Source organism: Botrytis cinerea, chromosome 14, assembly GCF_000143535.2.
Source record: "Botrytis cinerea B05.10 chromosome 14, complete sequence".
Classification (NCBI taxonomy): Eukaryota; Fungi; Ascomycota; class Leotiomycetes; order Helotiales; family Sclerotiniaceae; genus Botrytis; species Botrytis cinerea.
The window spans coordinates 1477270-1503207 of NC_037323.1; the positions used below are offsets into that span (position 1 = coordinate 1477270).

General features: G+C 44.1%; 3 protein-coding genes across 3 annotated transcripts; 2 read left to right on the forward strand and 1 right to left on the reverse strand.

Annotated features, from left to right (window-relative positions):
* Window positions 1-40: 40 nt before the first annotated feature.
* On the forward strand, window positions 41-3148 carry BCIN_14g03850 (hypothetical protein). The gene is made up of 3 exons (XM_024697201.1): window positions 41-949; window positions 1224-2604; window positions 2662-3148. The coding sequence occupies exons 1-3, from the start codon at window positions 759-761 to the stop codon at window positions 2995-2997; spliced, it is 1908 nt and encodes a 635-aa protein (XP_024553016.1). The 5' UTR covers window positions 41-758; the 3' UTR covers window positions 2998-3148.
* Window positions 3149-12020: 8872 nt separating this feature from the next.
* On the reverse strand, window positions 12021-17121 carry Bcime2. Its single transcript, XM_024697202.1, has 3 exons — window positions 15876-17121; window positions 15516-15786; window positions 12021-15460 (listed from the first exon to the last, which is right to left on the reverse strand). The coding sequence occupies exons 2-3, from the start codon at window positions 15690-15692 to the stop codon at window positions 13262-13264; spliced, it is 2376 nt and encodes a 791-aa protein (XP_024553017.1). The 5' UTR covers window positions 15693-15786; window positions 15876-17121; the 3' UTR covers window positions 12021-13261.
* Window positions 17122-21342: 4221 nt separating this feature from the next.
* On the forward strand, window positions 21343-23906 carry BCIN_14g03870 (hypothetical protein). The gene is made up of 7 exons (XM_024697203.1): window positions 21343-21797; window positions 22034-22165; window positions 22217-22240; window positions 22346-22592; window positions 22663-22812; window positions 22920-23342; window positions 23441-23906. The coding sequence occupies exons 2-7, from the start codon at window positions 22128-22130 to the stop codon at window positions 23552-23554; spliced, it is 996 nt and encodes a 331-aa protein (XP_024553018.1). The 5' UTR covers window positions 21343-21797; window positions 22034-22127; the 3' UTR covers window positions 23555-23906.
* The last annotated feature ends 2032 nt before the right edge of the window (window positions 23907-25938 follow it).

Genomic DNA, 25938 nt, shown 5'->3' on the forward strand with positions numbered 1-25938 from the left:
TCCAAGTGATTTGAATCATTCCATAACCTTAACATTACCTGTGCTGCACGACCAACTCCACCCATCGCCTTAAAATAAACATCGCTTTCTTTTGATTACAACTTCATATATACACACTTATATATATTCAAGGTTCTCGTCAAGATAATCGTGCCCAATCGTTTCAACATAGTCAACCGTCTGTCTTGCATCCGACGATCCTATCCTGTTCAAGAGGAAATCTATCCCCGAGGCTTTCGTCAGTATTACTTCAGGCTTCCAAATTCCATTTTCCTGCTGCCTATGGCGGAGTCTCAATCACTCCTGTCCTGACCAAGCGATCAATATTGTTCCTGATCAGCCATCGTTGTCCCCATTAAGTTCGTGTGTATATCTTCTGAAGTTCCAAAAGATACAGCCTCGAAAATCATTTTTATCGTTCGAGAAAATCTACAATTGTTTTTTGTATCTAATTCCCCCACGTTTACGCTTCACACCGGAATATCATTAAACGCTCCAAAGTCTTGCGATCTCACAATACCTCGGATAGCTGGCTGAGATCTTTCTGATTGAGATCTGATGATAAGAACAAAACAAAACATCTGATTCTCCTCTGTTTGTTGTTTGTTTTGCTCAAAGAGTTTGGTTTGGGATTCGGCGGGGCTCAATTGAGGGGCATCAAGCGACTTTCCTCCTAATCTCGACACAATTAAGACCGTGGGTAGAAAACCGTCGTGGATAGTGCATCCTCGAAACCAAAACACCTAAAATCATCTTAAATGGTCACTATGAATCTCAACCTACCTATACGGACTGCTAGTCGAAGAAACGATGAAAGTCGAAACCACTACATCTCTGGCAACCATACTCCCACCTCTTCAACCGAGGCAATTGCTGGACCAATACGAGAGCCAGCACCCGTCAATGAAAGATTAATTGTTGGACTGGATTTCGGGACAACATATTCTGGGTATGTTCATTTTTACAGCTTGTTTTGCCAAGACATTTGTGGCACCACCAAAACGGGATCTTATATTTCTGGATAATTACGCCATTTACCTGTGTCGGGGGTTTGTACTCAAGTACATATCAAATTCGACAGTACAATTTCTCTATATGTATAATTCTTAGGATTCTCGATCTTATAACCTTTCATGAAGTGATTTCATTCATGTCACCACCTCACACATGCCTTTGAACCATAGTTTATTCAAGTTCCTACACAAATGCTAACATTTAACCAGCGTTGCTGTTGTGTACACATCGAACCCCGATGATGTAGATATCATCAAAACTTGGCCCGGAAGTAACGGAATTACATCTGATAAAGTGCCAACAGAAATTGGATACTCCAAACCTCCAGGATCGCCAGTTGGAACTGAACCGACGATAAAATGGGGCTGTCAATTTCGTCCCGAGGAACCTCGACTGCGATGTATCAAACTTTTTCTCGACCGATCTCAAAAACTACCTTTCTATGTTAGTCCGGCTGAAACTGCCAACCAGCTGAAAGAGCATAGCAAAAATGTCGTCGATGCTGTCAGTGATTACTTAACTCAAATCTACAAGCATACTATGGAAACCCTAACCCGCCGATATGGAGAATTATTCATGTCAACTACGAAAGTCGAATTTGTTCTTACCTGTCCAGCAGTCTGGTCTGATGCAGCGAAGAATACCACACTTCAAGCTGCAGAGAGGGCAGGAATGGGTGACAAGTCGGCAATTCAGATGATCAGTGAGCCTGAGGCTGCTGCGGTCTATACCTTGAAAGCCATTCAACCAAATCATCTACAAGCTGGTGACAACTTTGTAGTATGTGATGCCGGAGGTGGCACTGTTGATCTCATCGCCTACAAAATTATATCTCTGAAGCCGTTGCAAGTAGAAGAGTCCGCTGTAGGCACTGGCGGGCTTTGCGGGAGCGCGTTCCTCAATTATCGATTTGAGGAACATTGCAAGAGTCGGATAGGAGTTGCACGGTTTGAAGAGATGAAAATGAAGAAAGCCAAGTCATGGCAAATGGGGCTGAAATACTGGGAAGAATACGTGAAGCGAGATTTCGACGAAGAAAACGATACAGAATTCAATATTCCTCTCCCTGGCCTAGCAGATGACATAGATGCTGGTCTGGATGGTGGATTTTTTATTATGACAACTGCTCAAGTCAAAGATATTTTCGAGCCAGTCGTCAAAGAGGTGTGCGATCTAGTTCAAGGCCAAGTTGATGGTATTAGACAAAAAGGGGGTATCGTCTCGGGTATTGTGCTTGTGGGAGGATTTGGACAAAGCAATCATTTATATAAAAGATTAAAATCACATTTCAACAGTGCAGCGCCACCACCTTACAGCGAACGACCAACTCACGCACAATCTATGGCCATGGCTGAAAGCAATTCTGTAGAGGTTATGCAGCCTATCAACGCATGGACTGCCGTGGTCCGAGGAGCGGTTCTCAAAGGATTGGAAGGAAGCGTGGTGGTATCCAGAAAAGCGCGGATGCATTATGGAACTTCTTATGCAACGGTATATGATGAGGATAAACACAATGTTAGTGAGAGATATTGGAGTCCATTATGGGAACGTTGGATGGTCAGCGATAGGATGCAATGGCATCTAAACAAGGTAGATTTTACTTTTCCCTCTCCCCTTTGCCTCGACAGCGCCACTAAATCCACCTAGGGTGATACTCTCAACACAGACACTCCCATCTCTTTCCACTATACGCGCAATTTCCGCCCAGGGCAATCGTTAATCGTATCCGATGATCTTATTGCTTGTGATTCGGACGGCGAACCACCGGCATCCTACACGAGGGACCTAATAAGCGTGTGCACGCTCACCACGGATCTGGGAGCCGTACCAAAGAGTCTGTATACGAGATTGACGACTACGAGGGGAGTGGAATTTCTCAATTTAGATTTCACTCTCGAGATGGTGGTAGAAAGCGCCGGGCTGGCGTTTGAATTAAAAGTGGATGGGTATAGGTATGGAAGAGTGGAAGTCGAATTTCATTGAGGGGCAGATCGAGATGATATTTTGAGATGATGCCATGATCATTTGCGTTGCATGCATCCATATATATATATATACTAGCGATATCAAGAGCATCTAGACTTTTATAGTGATCATCAATCAATTTATTAAATTCTTTTGAGATTTTCTTGCATTACCTCAACATCTGTTTCGAGTGCGAAAAACAAGTACATTGAACAATACATTCAAATTCATCCTGATCTCTTGATTAGTAGGTACGGAGGTAATAAACATAGCTTTCCGGATAAACCCCGGAGACAAAATACGAGTAGCTTTGTGATGAATCTCCCTCGGCCTACACACACAATATATCCTACAAAGTGCAGACAGACACTTGCAACACTCCAATGTCGATCAAGGTATCGCAAAATGCGCTGAATAAATCATCATCATATAGAACACAAAAAATCCTATATTGAAAAGACACTCCTTTTCTTCGTGGCAATCATGGCCTCAGAAACAATGCTGGTCGAGGGACACAGGAATCAACCACCAGGACAGCCAGTGTGCCTGTTGCTCCAGGGATCAGATACGATTGTCAGAGAATAATTCTTTCCTTTGTCTCTTGTTGATGTCTTATCGCATTCCCTTCCAAAATATCTTTCGTCCCAGAATGTGATCAGCTCAGTTAGGAGCTTGATATTTTTGCACCCCGATAGTACGGCCGCTTGAATAGAAAGGTGGACCGCCCGGGAAAACACGTGTTGAGGCTCAATAGAATTTGTTTACTTTCTCTGGATAGTTTCAGGCAAAGAAGAAGTTGCTTCCTTCTTGGGGTTTTATTGATCATTGCAACACAATCGTTAAGCATACTTCAATTTCATTGATCTGCCATAGATATGACCAATAGAGGTGAAATAAACAAGTGTGAGTTAATAGTCGATCGATTGAGTTTTTGTTGTGCGTTCTTTTCCGCCGTGTATCCAAGATTACAAACGATATCATGAAGTAGTGGCTAGGTGCTGATTCTAAACATCAGACTTGGGGAAATATATCTAGGCCGCCTCGTGCTTGAGAAACTTACCAGCTAGAACAAAGCCTCACAGGAGAACATTGGTTTTTTGTTCGACCATTATTTTTTATCCTTCACCGATGATATCTCCGTATCAAGAGACCTGGTATTAAGCTGACCCAAGTTTTTCAAGTACCCTCTTCTCGGCTGGAGCGGGCTTTCTATACAACTTGTATGGGTATACCTGAATAGCCATGCAACGACAGTTTTAGCCTTTGAGATATCGTCACTGGACAATATGTCACATCAATCCTTGTTCTTACAACCTTCCCCACTATTGTGCAAACACTGCAAGGCTATTCCATAGCCACGAGACATACGCTATGAAACTCAGAGTAGTCCATTTCCTCATTACAGAATCTTTAGCTCTCTCCAAAGCTCAGCTGATGAGGGCTGTATCCTTTGCCAATACTTCTGGTTGCGTATAATCTCGATGCTTATGGACCGACGGACTACACTACCATCTGCCGAGGCCCCATTGGACTTCTATCTCCGCGTACTATATGGCAAACGTGTGGGCATATTAGTGGATGTGGGAGAGGCGGTCGGCTATGATTGTCTTCATATGTGGCTCCACGAGCTCCACTATGCTGAATAGAAACCAGAATCTCGGCATATCAGACGTATGTCATTTGTACTGTCTCTCATTCAGCTTGCCACAAACCATACTGATATACTTTTTCTGCTACAATTTGCCCGAGAAGACTCAGAGGATCTCAAGGACTTATTCAGGACGCAAATTCAGCCTTGGATTGAAGCCTGTTATAGTTGCCGAGAGAACCTTAAGAGTCGTCTATGCAGCTTCGATACTGCTTACCTTCCTAAGATCATACAAGAGGCAATAACTCTGACCAGAATGATGAACATCCATTACCTATGGGTCGATGCAATTTGCATTATCAAATCCAATCCATTTCCTTTACCTACCCAAGCATTGTTGGTACAGATCGGCAATCTATAACACTGCGGTCAAGAGAGAATGTCGCGACATTGAGGTGTGTTATTGATGAATCGCCACTTTCAAAACGCGAGTGGTGATTACGGGAGCTTTCGCTTCCACCGCGTGTACTTCAGTGGACCTCTAATGGGCTATACCGCGAATGCCAATCTTCCTACCTTCTAGAAGGAAGTTCCGAGAAGTGGGAGACGTATGATTGTGCCGCTACTGCTACTGCTCGAGATATTCTAGCCATACCTGATGACAAAATCTTAACCCACGATGGCTGGTATCGTTTAATTCGTTTGCTATCGGAAAAGGGTTGACCTTTTCCAAAGATTGGATATACGCCATTCATGGTATTGCTTGTCTCATCATAGAGCGGCTCAAAGTTAAACACTTCAATGGCGCGTTCCGACCATATCTTGCTCAAGGACTTGCGTGGAGCCACCCCCTTCGGGGTCCTTATGATGCATTGCCGGATGAATCTGTAGATCCTAGGGACGACCGCTTTCCTACCTGGTGTTGGGCCTCAAATGGGCCGGTCCAGTTTTCAGATATTCTGGTTATCCTCCAGACTGGATATCATATTTCGCTTCACAAAAGGAAAACCGCGAACGATCTAGCATCATGTCGGTCAATACATCTGCCTCGCAGCACAGTGCACAGATCCACCCACAAGTCATACTGTTGATAAGGATATTCTAGGTAAAGCTTAAAAACGTCTTCTCTACCATATATCATCACTAACATAGCTCAATCAACATGATCGAACCACTCCCAATAATATAGCATCAGTCTATCACTGAAAACACCAAAAAATTCCATAGATTCGGTGAACTCCCTCGAGAAATACAGATTAAGATCTTCAAGAACGCACTTCCTGACCCACGCACTGCCTATCTTAGACTTGAGATCATACTTGAGGAACCTGGGGAAGGAACCATGTGGGTCCATGCGAGCGTGGGTAAAATCAGGGCACCAGGCCTGTTACCTTTGCTTGAAACATGCACAACATCGAATGCCTCAGTCTATTCCGGAGATGAATTTACGAAGATCAAGATGGAGACCCTAGGCAGTCACCCACACATATCCAGCAAGAATAACCTTAATGGTGAAACTTCTTTGGTCTACAAGGACTGAGGTGATAAGATTCTCAACTATACTTATATGCGACCTTCTGAAGATATTCTTGTGGTGGGTTATAGTTCTGTATGCATTTTATATCACCATCACAGATCACTCGATCTACAGAGGCTTATCCATATTGCCGTGATTCATCTTGTATATTTATCAGTCAGGACACCTTGGACCAGTGGCAAAATGATCAGGCTTTTGAATGATATCTTTTCGCGATGCCCATGCCTCAAGAGACTCAGTGCTATTGTTTCGCATGATTGCCCCAGGGAAATTCCTTCCGCTATTCGACTTCTTAACATCGACAGAGACTTGCTCAAGCTAAGCAGATTGTCATTAGAATTATGAAAGCGTTGTATCTGACGTGGAAATATGCGAGAGGGAAGGAGACGGAACCCAACTGTTGCATTTCGCATGCTTATTCGATTACATATGAAAGATTACTGTGTCGCAGATGGTGTTACTTTATTGTAGAAACGCTTTGTATGGACTTTACATCTCCTTTTCTTTTTCTTTTCCCTTTCTTAACCAAATACTTGAGTATCTACAACATAAAATGGCATCCAAAGCAGACTTTCCACAGGATAAACAAGAAACAGATAATGGCCAAGGATACATATTCAAACGCTACTACAAATCCTTCACGCTGCGAGTCGTATTAACAGACACCCAATACCATGAAACTACTCCACACCCAGCCACATCCTGATCAAAGAAATTGCCGGATACCTCCTCCATCCCACTATTTCCACCCATGAAGCCAATCTACGAATCGCAGATGTAGGTAATGGAACCGGGTAAGTGATCAATCAATCAATCAATCACGCATTACCGGACTATGCATACCAACCCCCTCCCCATCCAAATCCTAACCCCCCTTCCCCAACTCCAGAATATGGGCCTGCGACGTATCCAAAAACCTTCCGCCCACCGTCCAAATCGACGACTTCGACATCTCCGCCGCGCAATTCCCCGCCGCGGATTCCCGTCCGCAGAATGTCCACTTATACACCCACGATGGATTTGAGGACTACACAACCGAGTTCCACGAACAGTATGATATCGTGCACGCGCGCTTTTGGCTTTGTATTGTGAATGATCCGGATGCGGGACCTTTGCCGCGGAAATTGCTTTCGCTGCTGAGTAAGTCGGGAATTGTGTTTGGATTTCTGTTGCGGGATTTATTAGTTGTGGGACTGGGAGGGCTGTGGACTCTGTATTTGTGTGGATTGATGAACTGATATATGGGAATGTAGAACCGGGTGCTATTTACAGTGGATGGAACCGCTGATGCGGGCTGCGGAAGTGGTTGTTATGCAGGAGGGGACGGTGTCGACGACTGCGTCGGAAAGACTTTGTAGTACATTTCATAAGCCGAAGCCGGATAGTGAATACGGATGAGAAGAATACGTTTCCCAGAAATGTCAATCTAAGATGCTAATTCTGGGATAAGTGAGTTGAGGGCCCGAAAACTCTTTTCGAAGAAGGACTCGTGGATGTATCGTGTACCGAGCATACATGACCTGATTATCTCCGTCCTCTTTGGTCACAAAGTTCTATGGCTGCTACCGCAGATGTGATGACGAGGATCAATAGTTATAACACGGAGGGAAAGGGGATGGGGATGAAATTTGTAGAGGACTTGGAGAGAGAAAGCGCGAATAGGGTTGCGGTGGATACACCTTTTCAATGCGTTGCTGGTCGGAAGATTCTGTGATTGAAATTTTTGTTTCTATGATGTTAATCTAGGATGCGATGGTTTATCATCGTCGATAGCTTTGATTTGACCCAAGAGCCAAAAAAAAAATTCTTTGTATCTTTGTGGTAGGTCTCTCTTCCTCCCTCTAGGTTTAGATACACGCACTTGCGCGGAGAAACGATTGATTGAAAGTCAAAATCATATAGACACATCCTCCCTCCTGTCAAATCCCAATCTCTCGTGCTCTTCAAGGCTGCCGAATTCAATTGACTTCAGTATCATAACCATCTATACCGTTATCTCTGGTTTTCATTCCAACCCCAATCAAGAAAATGCCAAAAGAAGCATCCCGTCCCATCCCATCCCATCCCGTTCCATCTCATCCCATCCCATCTCATCCCATCTCATCCCATCCCATCTCATCCCATCTCATCCCATCTCAGTTCAGTTCAGCCCAGCTCAGCTCAGCTCAGCTCAGCTCAGCTCAAGCATCATCATGATTCACGATGCAAACTCCACGGTTCACAATTCATCACTTCTAACCGCCCATCCTTTCCAATCTCCTTCCCAAAGTCCAGAGCAACAGATTCGCCCTTTTAGACTTTTGGGCACCCATCCATCCACCCATCAGATATGTCTCGTAGCGGATAAAACCCTTCCAGTGTCTGACCACACCCCAGATACACACCTCTAGCACAGATACAAACCCCCTAAACAATAAACACCGTCAAATATTAACCTTTATTGAAAATTCTAAATCTGCCCTTTTACCTACTTAGGTATACTTGGGCAGCAGCCGGCACGGGAACTATACTAGTTACCGATCTCGAGCCGGTGTCAGCTAGATACTAAGACTAGCAGGTTAGGCTGAGCCTACGAAGTATAGCCCTGCTGGCCTGGAACCCCCAATTCGAAAGGCTGGTAATATCAAATTCACATTCCCATTTAGGGCAAAAAATAAGGAAAGCAAAAGATAAACAGCATCTGAATTTAGAGTAATAATCTACAGAGAAAGATTCAGAAAAGACAGAAAAAATAAAGATGGCGATGAAAAAAAGAAGAAGAAGAAGAAGAAGAATTACAAACCAAATCCCATTGATCCAACCTCCTCTTTCCCCTTCGTCTTCCCCGGAACCTCCCCCAAGAAGTCTCAATCATGAATCACAAACTCATCACAAACACGATTTCCTGATACATACCTACATCGGTACCCTACTCCGGTGCGTACCCAAGACCCAAGACCAACCAACCAACCAACTAATCCATTCAATTGGTTTCCAATGGATCCCCAACCTCCCAACCCTCAGCATCTCAAACCATGAATATCCAAAAATCAAAAATCAAAAATCAAAATCAAACATCGAAACCAGAACCAAAAAAAAAACGACTCGTCATATAAACGCCTCAAACATCATCTTCCTCTTTCCCCGGTGCGTGAGAAGGTAAGCTTACCTCTCTACCCGTTACGACACCCAAGTTCCCAACGGTAATTTCCTCTTTTCCTGTCGGTACTTGCTTTCCTGCTTGCCGTTTTCCATACAACACGTCGCAGTCGTAATAGTAGCCCTCCACCGACTCCACTATATCTATCTATCAATCTATCCATCATAAATGATTAATACATACGTACATACATACCCAAGCCAAGGAGCAGCCGGACCAGCCAACTAATCCATGACCCTGCCCTCGCCCATCCATGATTTCATACATCTCAATTTCATACCCGTCTAACGTTTGATATTCATCCGATCCTCGTATCAACCCAGTACGTCCCTCCTTCCTAACCCATCATTCAACCTAGACCCTAACCTTCCCACCCCTCCGCCACTCATCTCCCATTCATTTCGAAACCCCTCGAGATTCTAGAACCGGGACTAGGATTCCTATTAGATACATGTATACCCAAATGAATAACCCGATCCTTGTCCCTTCCCTTCCCTTCCCATCCATCTCATTGTCTACGCAGGACGATACATTGATTTTAGCATTTCCCACATTTTCACATCCTGAGGTAGTGTACCGAGTAGGTAAGTTTGTGACAATCCCAATCCCTACCTCCCGTAGCATCCATTCTCCAAGCGTTGTCGAGTCAACAAAATCAACAAAACATACGATACGAGCCGAATGACAATGATAGGCAAATTGGATCATCAAATTCAAGCGTGGATGCGAGGAATCGATCCACTTGGGATCCGGAGATCAATGCCGCGTTGGTACGATGTCTGTTACTTACTACTTGGGGATGTGTTTGTATGTAACCAGCGATATGGAAGGAAATGGCTGATTTGTAATATCATATCATATCACATCACATCACATCACATCACACCACGTTACAGTATAGCATATTCACATCGCGAAAAGAAAAAAAAGGAGGTGGTTGGTTTTTTGTTTTATGGGATGATCCGGCCGTTGGAATTCGTGATGAATGATTTACGAAGAAGGGAGGGATTATGTGTGGAAGGGATTATGGAAGATGTCCCGCGACGGATAGAAGCTAGGTAGTACGTACACTTCATGCGATACGATACGATATGATATGATATGATATGATATGGTGGGATGGAAGAGTTTGGAAGCGATGGGTATCTATTGTATTATATTGTATTACTTAGATATCTATATATTAAATCGTATGGTGGTAGCTACCTAGGTACGTACTGTATTTACAGGCGATGTGTGTGCACTTCATAGTATCTAAGGGTCTAGAGGAATGAAGAAGACTTTAGAGTTCAGGGTTTAAAGTTTAGGGTCTATACTATTATAATACGATGCTATAACACTATACTATCCTACTATAAAATTCCAAAACAACTCTAAAGAAAACGACTACCAATAACAATAACAATAATAACGTTAATAATAATAATAATAAAAGAGAGAGAAAGATGTCCTCAGAAAACACTACTTACTGCATGCAGTAGTACAGTACATATTCCACTGCTACTTACACCAACCAACCCCCTTCAAGAAGTCTAACAACTCAACTCAACTCTATAAAAACCAAAGACTGGTGGTTCAACTAGACTATAGCTAGCTACACACTCTCGAACTCGAACTCGAACTCGAACTCGAACTAGAGCCAAACTACCGACTCCCACATTCCACACACTCTACACTCTAAAAATCCACACCCAAATCCAAACCCAAAACACATACAAACCAAGCATTACACTCGACTCCAAGAAACCCCCTTCAACACCTGCAGTAGCCTGCATAGCCTCCGTATTCCTCCTCATTAGTTTCATTTCCTTAGCGGATCCAACTCCCCAGCTCCCAAGATACATCCATACACATACACATACAATCCATCCATCCATCCATCCATCATCGACCCTGAAGATCTCTGCGAAATTCGAATTCCCCATCCATCTATCCATCTACCCATCCATTCATGCTAGAACCAATGCAATACTCTATACTCTATACTCTATACTCCAAAAACCTAAAAACCCTGAAAACCCATCTTACAGCTCTATCCATCCACAAATCCACACCCACACCCACACCCAATCCCAAGCCAACGCAAACCCCCCAATCCCCAATCCCCAATCCCTAGGCAGGTAGGTCCCAATGCAAGATCGATCCAGGATCATCATTTACATCCACAAGCAAATCCACAAGCGTATGCAAATTCGATCCATCCACCCAAGCTCTTCCGCTACACTACTACACCCTACACGATCCAGAGGGGCACACACAACACACACCTCCCCCCACCGCCTCCCCTCCCCTTCCCTTCCCTTCCCTTCCCTCTTCCATCCATCCATCCATCCATCCCAGAATCCCGTGCCCTCCCCCCTCCCAAGCAATCAAGCAAGCAAGCTATCCGTCCTACTCCCTCCATCGCCCCATCACTCACTCCACTTTAGCGATCCCATCACACCCGACCAGATCAGATCAGACCGCGCTATACTAAATCATACCACGCTACACTAAACTATACTACTCATGATTCCACCCCAACACCAATACGATGAGTCAGGTCATCATCTAATATCTAGTTCATTCATCATTCAGACTCCAGACCTCAGTCCATCCATCCATAGTAGACCGACCCATAGAGTGAAAAGGAAAAGCTTGGTTTTACACTTTGCACATACGACACCACATCACGTCACTGATTCACAACACACACAGATAATAGATCATGAGATGATTCACAAGCAAGCAAGATATAAACTCAATAAAATCAGATGAAAAGAAAAAGAAGGCGACGTTATCACGCCCAATCTTTAATTTCCAGACTACACACACACACACACTAGACACACCACTCTATCTTTCCTTCCTTTCCTCATCCATTGAACCCCCCTCCCCTTCTCTAAATATTTGCCACTAATCTAAATACAGGATCCCCAACCTCCTCCCCAACGATCCTGAAAATCTCTTCCTCATCCATCTACCTTCCGACACATCTCATCCAGATCTATCTACCCCTAGAATCTCTGCCATTCCCTTCCTCTTCCATGATAATGACATACCGCTTAGCAGTTTCCATCGAGGTAACTTCCAAGCTCGCTGGCCAACACAGCATAAGAGTGATGACGTCCTTTCTTTCCAAGTCCTTCATCCATGCATGAAAGCACAGCCAAATCCCTCCCAGGACCTTCCCTCCTAATATCCAGGAACGAGGATCTTCCCCAGAAAATCCTTCCTGCAGCAAATCTCTAATGTTCCGTCCCAGGATAGCCCTAACCAGATATGTACGACAAAAGAAAGACAAAAGGAACAAGGAAACTGTTATAATTAAGTAGATGTACCATCCCCGCCACAAATATGCATACCCTTAGAAACCCCTTCCTCTGCCCGTCCCGACAGAGGCGCAAATCCCAGATCCCGTTCCCCATATCCCGTGCCCGTATTTTTTTGGTGAAGCTGCTCTTTAAAACATGTGAGTTGTACAGACATATGTGCGACCAATGTAGAATAAACAGATTCACTTCCCCCAATTAACTGCCGCCACGTGGCTCGCCTGAAAATCAACATTGACCCTGAAAAAAATAATAGGAAAATAACATGTATATAATTCGGTCCTGGCATTCAATTGAATTTGCTACAGGCCACATCCATAGATAACTTTGATGACAAATGAGATATTGTTTGAGTGCTGTGAAGCAATTGTTTCCATTGGATCTTCGGAAAATAGAATTTAGTGCAGTCTATGAAGGGGTATTTAGAAGACGAGAAAAATGATGAACATTAAGAAGCGCTTCTATAGGCGCGACTGCGCTCAGGGGTATGAAGCTGGAAAATAAAATCAAAAGAAGGTTTCGATATCAACATTAAACGCCGCAGATGAACTCGCTAGACCCAGCTGTGCTGGTGTATAGTAAACTGATGTCACAAAGAACGTTTGAACAAAAAACTGACCCCGCCATATATCTCCCAAACACCATGCAATGTAGATACCCCGAAACTTTTCCTCCAAGTATTTTACAAATTGACGATAGAGGATCGTCTAGAATCGATTTTGTGCTGCGAATATACTAGCAGCAGCAGATGCCGCCCACTCATTTTCCTCATGATCATATGGTGGTGTCGAGGATTGCTTGCTAGATCCATGATTTTTCGGAGTTGGTGAAGCATTGTTTAGACCTTGGCCAAAGAGTACCGAATTACCATTGGCGGATGGAGATGGCGTAGGGTATGGATTTAACCCAGTATTACTGTGTGATTGTCTCAACGGTTGTCGATGGTCGGTCTGCACTGAATTTCCGCGTTTCATTGTTTTCTTCGTGGAAATTAAAGCTTCGTCAAGCAATTCGTCTTCCTCATCAGGAGTCTCGTATTGTTGAACTCCTGGTATTTGGCTCCTCCTGTTCCTGGTAGGTATGGGTGCAACAGACCTTGGGATATCGGCAGTCGAGCGCGGTGGTTGTTGATGAGGCACAGAGTGATGTCTCTTCAAAACACTACTTGGATTGATTTGATGACTTGGTGGTATAGGAGGACCATTGATACTCTGTGGCGAATCCAAATTTTGCTGTACGTTACGCAATGCCTTGTCTAATGCCTCAGAAGAATCAACCTTTTGCGGAGCAGGACTCGCAGGCTGATTATTATCCAATACCATCGACGATCTATTGCTCGACCAAGGACCGCATCCAGCCTGTGCTTCAAGGTCCATTGATTTCGGTGACATAGGAGTTGTAGACTGTCGACCAGAGAACCGTCTCGCACGTTTCCTTAAATGAGAAAAGAAACTTTCCTTGTGGCCACTTGGAGGAGATACTAGACCTGAACTGCCATTCAATGCCATCTCAGCTTGCTGTCGATGAATTTCCGCATAATGATTCGTGCTCGAGGCCACGGATAATTGACGACCAATTTTCTTCGAACCTTTATCGCCAGAATAAATATCATTGTACGATGACGTTCTGCTGTTTGCTTGTGCCGTTGCAGTATCAGATATTGGCGAGATGGGTTTAATTGTCGGTAAAATCGGCATTGGCGCTGCGTTAGTAGCTCCGTGAGCCCATGTTGACCGCTTAGCAGCAGGCTGACGTGTCTTAGCGACGGGGATCTCACTAATTGTAGCTGTAAGCACCGGTGAAGGTTTAGATGCCACGTTCTCTTTCTCCTTTGTTGGAATTGCTGCAGCGTTAGAATTATCATTTCTACCGATAAGTGATTTTCTAAACCAAGAAGGTTTTGCTGTTGAAGCTGGTGTGGCGTCGGAAAATTCCTTCGAGCTACGATAGCTTAGATCGGAAGGTTTGCGACCCAGTATTCTGGACGATGATTTTGGTCTTAAAGGATCCACAGCATCAGTAAAAAATTCGTGAGCCATAGCCTGAGTTGATGTTGGGCGACTTTTAGGATCCCACATCAAACACCACGTGACAAATTTTGCCAACGATGCTGGCCATTGAGGCGTCTGAAGAATCGTGTCCATGGAATGTGGCGCCATCTTTGGGAATGAGAACCCAAGTTTGCCGGCCAATCTCGTGCCTTCTCTCCAATCACCTCCACCAACTCTCTCGCCAGCCTTGTTGTACCAGTTACCTGGACTGCCCATGATTTCACACACTCTCCAGACCTGATCGACTTCGTTTCCTCCAGGGAATAAAGGTTTCAGAGTTGCAATTTCCACTGCCATAGCACCAATTGCCCAAATATCCACTGGAGCAGAGTACTCCCCTGCTCTTAATAACACTTCTGGCGCTCTGTACCATCTTGTTGATACATAGGTTGTGTAAGGTAACTTCGAATGAGTCTCTCGTGCAAGACCAAAGTCGGCAATCTTGACTGTGTAAGCTGGTGGTGTAGAAGGAGGGGTGACCATAGCAGAGTATCGTCGGAATGAATTCCCTGAATCTTGTGCTGATGTGGAAACGAGGATGTTTTCTGGTTTGATATCGCGATGGAAGAAGTGATGAGCGTGGATATGCTCGAGTCCTTGCATGATTTGGAAGAGAATACTCTTGACACTAGAAACATCCAGGCACTTGTGGTCACGAGCCTTCATCAATTGATACAAGTTTCCATCCATGTACTCCATGGCAATATGTAACTTCTTCGTGAAAGGGTCGAGGAATATATCTAATGCTGGGACCAGGTGTGGATGAGGTGGTAATGTCTTTAGAAATACGACTTCTCGTAGTTCCAGACATGGTTGAAATGATTCAAAAGTCTTCTTCATCGTCTTGATAGCAATCTATAATTGTTTCGTCAGCTTGAACAGTTCCTCAGTCGACTCTGTCTAAACTCACGATTGTCCCACGTCGAGCTACGCTGGCTCCTGCCCCGCGTACTCGAGCTAGAACGACGCTACCAAAGCTTCCATCCCCAATATCTTTCAATACTTCGAACCTGTCTTCCAACGCTTGTCCTTGTGAAGCTTGAGGGGCCGAAGACCCTCGGTGGGTTAAATCGTACGCGACTGTCATGTTTGTAGATCCAGTTGAGGTATGTGTTGTTGTAATAATATGTATATATGTGTTTGAATAATGAATGTTCGTGTTAGATGACCGACAGTGAATACTAAATGCCACCGGCCGTGTTAGCAATCTCTTTCGTCACGTCCGCGGATTGGATGTCGACCGTAGTGAATGTCAGGAGATTTCACTCACCAATGCTGCCGCGTATATGGCTCTACGAGAGCTTTCTTACTTGAATCGGAGCATTCATGTAATGTAGCTGTCGATTGTAGTAGGTAACGATCGAGATGATAACGATATGTTTTGGATGTCCTCCGCAAGATTGGAAATGAGTGAAGTAGCGAATTGAAAGATCAAGAAGTTGATCAGGTAGAGAGATGTAATGGGATGTCTGAGAAAGGGTCCAAGGGTAGGAAAGGAGCCGTTACCAAGAATCGGGAGTGCGGGTCTTGACCCGCTAGAGCAAGAAGACTTTCGACGATCAAATAGAAGGACGGACGACTCGTGACGTTTTTGGGTTAGTATTTGAATGATAGGAGAAGCCGTAATAGATCAAGGGCTTTTCGTAGTTTCTTGATGTGCGACGTGGGGGAGTCGATGGCTTGCTTGTTGTAGGTGGATATCGCAAGCGCATGAGAGTCAGTCAAAAAGGAAAGCACTGGCATGGGTTGCATGAACTTTGAATTGTCGAAACTACCAGGCCTTGAACCGTGGAAACTTGCAAGACCTCAAGCTTCGCGCTTTCTCTGGTTTGTGTTTTATTAAGTTCCGCAAATCCTTCCAGAAGACAATCTTTGGGGCATGAACAGCTCGGGGGTGATGGTAATAACCAATTTCGCTAAGATCCACTTTGACATCGAACAGTAGATTGGATCTTTGAGTAGTTCCTTCAGGGGTATCCGATGCCAGGAATGGATGAGTCTCGAATGGATATTAGATAATTGGCATTATTTGACTTGATTGATTTGCCCTCGTACCGGGTTGTAATTAATCAGGACGAGAGGAGGAGTGTGGAAGGAGGAAGGGTCTGCAAGTTGTGTGTGCATGTATGTATGAATAGGTACGGTGTGTGTGTGGACTGTATGTGCTCAGCAGCTAGCGAGTGATATGGTTGGGGACTTCTCTCTTCGTCCTGTGCAATGCAGTGTGGGATTGCTGATGCTGGATTATGCTGGCTGACGGATTGATTTGAGGTTATGCGTGTATGTGTGAGTGTGCGAGTGTGCGAGTGTGCGTGCGTGTGTACGATAGGCATGTACGTGTGGGAACTGATGCTGCGAGTTAGATGCGAGATTGTGGGGACTTGTCTCGAACAACACGCTGTTTAGCTGAATTGAGTCTCGAGAGCACCGTGATTCTGTAATTCTGTAAATCAAATAAGAAACGAGAGAAAAAGTGCCAGTGCTGTGCTGGTGTGCAATCCCTGGCAGATATCGGCTAAAAAGTGTCGATTGCTTCTTGTGATGCCAACACAGCGGCCGAGTAACGAGGGTGATGATGCTGATTCGATGGGCATGCGGATTAATTCAATAATCAATGGCCCTTGGTGGCCCCGGGGAAGTCGATGCCTCAAAGCACCTAACGGCTTCAAGTAATATCTGTCTGTCATGTACGAGGGATGGCCCACGGATTATCAACGGATTATTGAATCTTGATGTAAAGAAAAACGAATGAAGAGGGGCTTTACGGCGGGGCGGGCTTTGGGACCTCTTTTTTTTCTTCTCTCTTCTTCTTTTTTTCCCCAATCAACGAGGTTATATTAAAGGAAAGTCAAAAGGGTCTTGATTCTTGAATCAGAATAGTGGGTGGGAAAGAATCGACGGGCCATTTTATTAATTGTGTTGTGTTTTGTGTATTGTGTACTGTGCACTGTGTACTGTGTTTTCCCTGACGCCAACGAGAGAGCGAGGCTAGATATGCAGAGGAAGATCAAAAAGGGCAGAAGATGCCCCCTCGATGGCACTGAGTGACTGAGCTAGCATCGCACGCTCATGCTCACCATGTACAATTCAGCACCGAGCAAGCATCGCCATAGATGGGCACAAGAAGAGGAGCCTTTTCTCTTGGGATCAGCAAGCACAATACGACGATACAGTTCAGGCCCAAAGAATGCGAGGTCGCGATGAAATGCGAGGCGTTGGAGGGTGGCACTGGTAAGAAGGGAAAGACACGCAAGGGAAAGAGAATCTGTGCTGGATGTGACTGTGAGAGGTGGGAGGAAAATGAAGAGAGAGCAAAGTGTGATGAATCATGGAGCTCTGAAGCTTTCTCGAGTAGCTTAGTGGTTAGGGTGCCCAAATTCAAAATTGAGTTCCGATAACCATCCACCCACCTGTCTTGGTTCGAAAGACGCCCTGAAAATGCCACTCACTGTCCCGGCGGTAATTACCCAGCATCTTGGAGTTCAGCCATCGACATTCCAACTGCATCCTCCGCAGTCACAGATTCACAACACAGGAGGTCATGGGGAGAGCTATTCAAACGGATTGTCGATGCATGCCGTGCCTAACCTTTTGTATGATACCTCCTGGCTCACATTGCTCCATACAATGGAACCTCAAGATGCTGCGGGAAAGCAAGCATCTGCATTTGCACGGTACCGGTGAGAGGGGAGATGCAGCCGTTCTTCTATTGAGCTGATACGATACTTGATAGCGATGCTGTATTCCACATCGCCCACCGTACTGACAAATACCGTAAATGTGCACTTGCCTCCTCGAGTCATGCAATTTTCCTCCTCCGTTCTTCAAACGACACAATTGATGCTAAATCAGATCAGATCAGATCAGATCAGATCAAATCAAATCAAATCAAATCAATACCGACTTATTTACTCCTCCATCCCCATCACCACTCATTTCGTTCCGCCGTAACCTCCTTTTGCCTGCTCCAGAGTCTAAATGCTACAGTCCCAATTTAGGATATCCGTTACCTGCCCCCTTCATTTTAGCGTCCCCAGCACTGCAATGACAGGTTCCAAACAAATCTTTATTTTTATCGCCAGCCATTCACGTCCGTAGGTGCGTTCGATGTCCAAGCCACGCTGGAACAACTGCCGATTCTGCAGTTCCTATTCTAGACGGCTTTGGGGCTGTGACGATCAAGGACGAGCACATGTCAAAGAAATATCACCACCGGCGTGATGAGATGTTGATCGGGATCACCTTCTCTACTGTGCGAGGTTTTCTGAAAAATCAAATAGGGGAAATCCCGTCACCCTCCCTCGGAGAACAAGTGGGAAGGTGGGAAAAGAAAATGTCGGAAGATTCATATCAATGCCTGCTCCATTGGTGAACAATGCGTACCGTCACAAATCACCACTCCAATGAGGCCAGCCCACTAATATATCTCATAATTTATCCAACGGACCATTCGTGAGTCGTGTTTCGCCGCCCCGGGCATAAAACTTCCATATAATCCCATGTCGACGCCGTATACATGATAAATCGGGTTTCGTGCCATCAATGCAAGACTGTCCGAGAGCAGGCTCGTTGTATACCTCCCTAACTGGATAAGATTCAGAGAATTAGGTCTTTCATACCGCTATGGCCTTGGCAAAAAGAAACTCTCTAATGAAAGACAAGATGATCTAGTGGTGTTTTGTGCACCCGATGTTGTGTATGCAGTCCATCCAGCCTGAGAATGTTTTACTCCTCCAAATAGCATGACGAAAGCTGACTGCGCGTATCATGGATTCACGGAAAAATTTGAACATGGCAAATGGATTGTGTTTATTTGACCCCTCCGTTACAATTTTACACTTGATACATCGTGGTTCGTGTAAGATTTTTCTTTTACCTACCTAGTCATCGTTGACCTGGAGCTCTCCATACGAAGTATACCCGTCCAATGGGCATCAGTGATACCATCCGCGCGCGCCCCTTTCTTCTCTTTAAAAACCTTCTTCTCAGACTTTGACAAAGTGACAGTTGACAGCCCATTTTGTCTTAGTCCTAACAATTAACTTACCCTATCCTTGCCCGCCCCTGTGGGTATGGTTCGGGTATCATTCCCCACTAAACGTGGTCTTCTGAGTCTACGGTTTTAGCTCTCCCGGCTTCCGCTGTCGACGGTTCCTAAAGCTATCGAAGGGCCGGCACGCTTTTTGGCTAGAAAATTTGTTCGAGGAGGCTGGGAGGCTGGGAGTCAGGTTTTAAGGTGTGAAAACTGTAGAGTCTATCCATCGTCATGTTGGCTGATATGGACCCTGAATGATGCCCCTGTATCCATATGCCATGAAAAACGCCTGCAGGATGGTACGGATGAATTGGCATGGTTGATTGCGCGCCCAGACTTTTTGGATGTAACGTGATCAAAAAATAATCATGCTATAGGAAGGATGCGACCTCACGGTAGTAGAAAAACAAAAAAGGCATATCGAAGCCATGCTAGCTTCTGTTCTCGCATATCTGGTAATGACCTAGTTGATTCTTCTTCCGCTGAAGATCCTGATTGACACGTTTCACCCTGTCCGTAATCCACACTATCGGGTCTCATTCGAGGCTGGAAGGATAGCGCAAGTCTAACGGTTGCTTGCATATGCGAGCTGAGCGGTGTGATATAGGATGAAAAAAATCTGGGGGAAGCATAATACTTCCGTACCGCTTTTTCTCTGATGGATCATTGATGAAAGTTTCTGTATTCAAAATGAAAGCTGACTCTCTGTCGGTCTCGTTCGGCCTCATTCAAAAAGAAACCATCTGGTGTAATGAATGAGATTTGATGCAAGAGTCAGCACTAGAACCAACCGAGTATTTCGAGGCCTCAAGATCTGTAATCCTTCTGCAATCGCCGAGGATCAAAGTGTAGGTCGAACAAGGACGTTGCCCCTGACTGTGAGATAATGAAATTTGGTGATGATTCTTCAACAAGTGACGATTGGATGCACACGGTTTGGGAATTAGTCGACATATGAAAGAAAAAGTTTGAAGTGTAAAGAGGATCCTCTTCTTCAGCCATGGGCGCTCAGCGCTGGCTGTGTCTGCCCATCTGCATCAAGGAGCTGAGGATGAATTGCTAGTGGCGATATTTGGCAATCAAGTGACTGCAAGACCATCAATCTTATGTTATCTTTGAGCAAAAGGTGGTCGCCAATGTTCTTCGTGAGGAATTGCACATTTGTAACTTGCGAAATCGAGTTCCTGTCTGTGATACCATTTCTACGTCTTTTTAGTATTTTGCAGTCCACTTGTACCTAGATACCTATCTATCTAGAGTGTTGTTTTCCTAGTGACCATTTGAATACATGGCAAAACGCCAGATACCGTTCCGTTATTGTCAAACCATAATGGAATGAGATATCTTCCCATCATGACTGTATTCAAGAGGCACGTGTATGTTGACAGTCATCACATCACTCGTGCGAAACAAAATTCAAATATTCCATCTATCACCAGTACCGTGAATCCGAAGACGGAAAGACGACGGGAGAAAGGGTGGAATATGAAAGAGCGCGCATGAGCCATGACGCGCAGAATGAAAAGCTCTGGCAGCACAATCTCAACATGAAGAAAGCTCCAGGTTAGAATTGATGCAGGTTCCCGCTGCGGCATGAGCCAGATGATAGGTACTCCAGTGCCCAGCAGATGTGAGCAAACAAAGAAGCGAGCAAACGAAACCGTGACATTTGAAAAGACGAAATTCAAACTCTGTATAAAAAGGAAGGTGCGATACCCAAAGGGAGGTATTTCCAGCTTGGATTCTAAAATTCAATTGAGAGAGAGGGGTAACTCGATCTTCATGCTCCTCATTATTTTCTCAAGCACATCCCCTCATTATTCACTTATTCGATTGAGATAGACTGGATGCCTGCACGCCAACCAGCTACAAAAGAGTTCCCATCGTCTCTCAACCTCCCTTCAAAAACACCTCCACTTCATACACCATCAAACTTCTTCTTTTTCTACCAACACCACTTCAAAATAACTTCAAAATCAACCTTGAATACGTTGAACGAGCGTCAACTTGCTAAGTACTAAACACTCGGGTTGTGCGCCATACTTCCAGATCCTTAACCGATCTTTCAAGGCAGCCTTCATTCAGCACCGTTTGGCCTCACTTCAAACTACAAAACGAGACGTGTTGCGCTCATACATCAATTTTTGCCGATAATAAGTGAGTATCTATATCCAAGCATTCATTCATCTCATGATCATCTCGAGCTTTGAGTCGATCCAAATTCTTTCACAGACCCTTTGGCTCTTTAGACAGATTGATTGTCTCGTTCGAGCCCAATTCAAATCTTGTTCCATACTTCGCTTCTTCTGGAAATACAACCGGAAAGTGAACTGAGTCTACAAATTACCACGTCGAATCTCAGACGCTATGCAGATTTTCTAATTTGTGAATAGAGTACATAACATTGTCAAGCTCAAGCTCAACTTCAATTATCTTCCACGACTATCTGCTAGTTTCCTGATATCAGCTCGTCAACTAATACTCAAGATGGCATGGCGCAACAACGGTTATGCTCCTGCTGCCGAGTATGTATCCCAATGAGTTTTGCTTGTGTCTGAGCTGATCAGAATTTGTAGGCGCGCAGGCGTTATTCCAATCGGGTAAGTCAAACAATACTCATCGCCCACATCAAATATCCATGAGTCAACGGATGATTATTTTCTCCGTGCTATCTTTATGGAGCTCACTGACAATACTGTCTGCAGATTCAAATTCAAATGCCGTTACTGTAACATTTTTAAAACAAAGGGTTGCTTCTCCAAAAAAGAGATTGGCCCGTTAGAAAGAGATGTTGCTCGAAATCCAGGTATGAGACTGGACCCTATTAGCCCACTTCTACGATGCATGGAATGCAAGGGCGGGCAAGTCATGGAGCGCCAGTGCGAGGGGCCATGTTCTAAGATTAAAACTTTAGACATGTTTAGCAAGTCTCAGAGGTCTAGGGGTAACGGGGTAAATATGCAAAATTTCCACGAGCAGGATGTACTTTACATGTGTGCAACGGCTGACGTGCTGTTTATAGTGGTGCATGGAATGTGTTCAATGGAAGGAAGGTCATCATCCCGAGGTCAATACTACACCTGCTCCTGGTACCGAGCTAGAGCAGCTTGATACAACCAATGATGCACCTGAGCCCACAACAGGTTCTTCTTATGCTGCCAGTATGGCGAGTGTAAGTACTTTCTGCCCTAATTTCTTTGTATCAGATGACTTCCGTCATTCAAAGGGTGACATTCGAGCCCTGAAATAATTTACAGCGTACTGATCAATGTTTCACAGTTGTCCCTTGGCAATACTCCAAACGGTTCCCAACTTGCACCGCATCTAAGAGGAGCTGCTGGCAGTCAAATTGAGAACCGCTCGCAATCGTCTATGAGTAACCCATTTGAAGGTGCTCGTACAGCGGATCTTCCAACTAGCTCAGATGTCTGGTCTACTCGCGACTCGAGACGTCGTGCAGGTCCTGCCATACAGTACAATGCATATGACGCCAATGGGGTACGCCATTCTCAAGAAAGGGCAATGACCTTGACATCTCAGGCTACTTCAACTGTCGGTGCATCCAGCGCAACTTCTGTTGCCAGCAGTCCTGCTCGTGCTACTCGCCCAGTCACCCAAAGTCCAGCCGCCACTGCTTCTCGTCCTTCACCCACCACAGCTCCTCGTGTAGTTGTTAACCAATCCACTGGTTGGGCCAGACCTGTAAGTTTCTTAATATGGATATTTGATTTCACTCTTTCAGCTCTATCACTTATTTTCGCAATGTCATAAACTATGCTCATGATTTTTTTTACTTTCAGATCGGCACTCGCACTGCACAGCCATCCAACCCAGGTGCTGTCACTGCATGGGCCCCAGAGTCGAATGAGGTTTACCGCAGATCGGCCTACGACTCCAGCGATGATGAAATGTAAATGATATGACAATTGGGAAGTTCTAATCCTACCATTCACTTAGTTGCTCCCCCGGGAACCATGGTTCGGAGAAGAACAGAACACTTGCAACAACTTTATGAAGTTTTCAATTGAGGCTCCTTTATTGAGTGGGCGACTGTCTATCAAAACAATGCCTTTTCTTTTCTAAAAGTTAATACTAGCTTTTCTATTTTTTTTTCTTTGAACACTATTTACGTTGACGTTGCTCTCGAGCTCCGTACGCGGCATGCGATGGTTTCATTGCTTTCGCTTTGGCTTCGACAGGAGACACTAGCAAGCGAGATTTATTCGTAATGCGTTGCTTAGATAGTTAATACAAGCGATTTATTTATAAACGAGTTATTCTTAGTGATATGTTATTGTAGATTCTGTTCATTATATAAGTTCTCCCAGACTTTGGTGTTTTGAGATCTCACATTTATTGAACTCTTTTGAAAATGTTTTGAATGGGTTGATGTTTCAAGAGTACTAGTGAGTCAATAGCTATATTAGATTTCATCATTTTCAGGATGTATAACAGCATAACAATTGAAAGGAACTTGGAAGGCTATGAGGTTGTTTGAATGGTCTATGATATATTGCATGGATTTGTGGTGGTTGTGATTATAATGGTGGATGTTAGATGTGGATATTGAATAAAAGCTATATCTGAAATGTTAGATTTGAGATTTGATTTAATTTGATTTGATATGATGGGATATATATATATATAATATTTATTCATTTATATATTTACGTATCGCTAGAAGTTTAGTAAAGAATAATATCATGTAATCTGGTATGATATAATGTGATATGATATAGAAAAGGTTTGTAGTAGTGTCTCTTATCTTGTTTTATTTTATATCATGTATATTGATTGGGAATATGGTTGTAGTTTGATTGGTGTAGTATGGTTTATAGATTTTAGTAATGTATGTATGTATGTATGATGTATGATGTATGTATGTATGTATATATATATATATTTTAGTCACTTGGATATTTGGATTTGAGAGGCGAGAAGGGGAGAGGGGGGATGGATTGGGATGGGTGATGTGTGATGTATGATGTATGATGTATGATGTGTGGATAGATGGTTAGGATGGTTATGTAGATAGATAAATAGACAGATAGACTCTTTAATGACGGGATTTATGTCTTAAATTCGGTGTTGAGAGTTTAGATTTGGATTTGGATTTGGATTTCGATTCATGGATTGTTTGTTGGGTGAGTGAGTGAGTGAGTGAGTGAATAGACAGGAGCAATAAACACAATTGTAGTTGAGACTTGTGAGAAATCATTACTAATAATAAGTAGGTACGTAGTTGGAGTTTGGAAAATTGTATGTATGTATGTATGTATGTATGTATGTATGTATGTATGGGTGCTGGAAATGGGTCGGCGATTCGATTCGATTGGATTGGATTGGTGGGTGTGGATTTGATTGGTTAGTTTGTGATGAGGATAGGGGGGAGGAGGAGGAGGAGGAGGAGGAGGGGGATGGGAATGGGAATGAGATGGTCGCTGGATTGGGGTGGGTGATGAATGTGGTTTTGTGTTTTGTGTTTTATGTTTTATATTTTATGGTAGCTTTTGGAAATGGAATGAAATGAGTTGAGATGAGATGGAATGAGATGAAATGAAATAGATTGAAACGTGGCGTGGAGGATGTACATGTTGTGGTGTGTGTATTGTTATTTGATATGGTTGTTGTATTATTAGTGTACTGGTGTATGGATTTCCCTACGCCCTGTGATGATGGAATTTTGGTGGGGGAGTGAGGGGAAGGAAGAGCTGTTGTGTGTGACAATGTGTGTGTGTATGTGTGTGTGTGTGCGTGTGGGTATGGGTGTGGGTGTGAGAATTGGATGCTCGGTGATGTTGTAGGTAGATCTGTATGTATGTGAAGGAAGGCTAGTTGGTTGGTTGGTTGGTTGGTTGGTTTGATGGGTGGGATGGGGATTGGTTAACAAGTGCTAATCTATGGATGCATCTTCTTTCCAATGTGTTTTTGTTTAAATTCTACGAAAAGATTAATTGTAGATTGCGTACGATATCTACGGTAGAAGAGATTGAGAAAATTAATTGAGAATTGAATTAATTGCGGCTGGTACTACTAGGTGCTGTGTAGCTAAAAAGCCCTATGAAAGCCCTACGAATAAAACTATTTCTTCTACTCGAGTACCCCTACTTGAATTCTCGTTTAGAGATTCTGATTAGTGTGCTGATGTGTATGTGCGTAAGGTTGCATACTACAAAGTGAGCACAGAAAAAGTACTATGATGTATTAGAGATGGAGAAATGAATCAGTAAGCCAGTCTAGTTGTTAGTTCAGGGACGATGGGAATTATTAGTGGGTGTAAACGTGGTCACTTTATCAG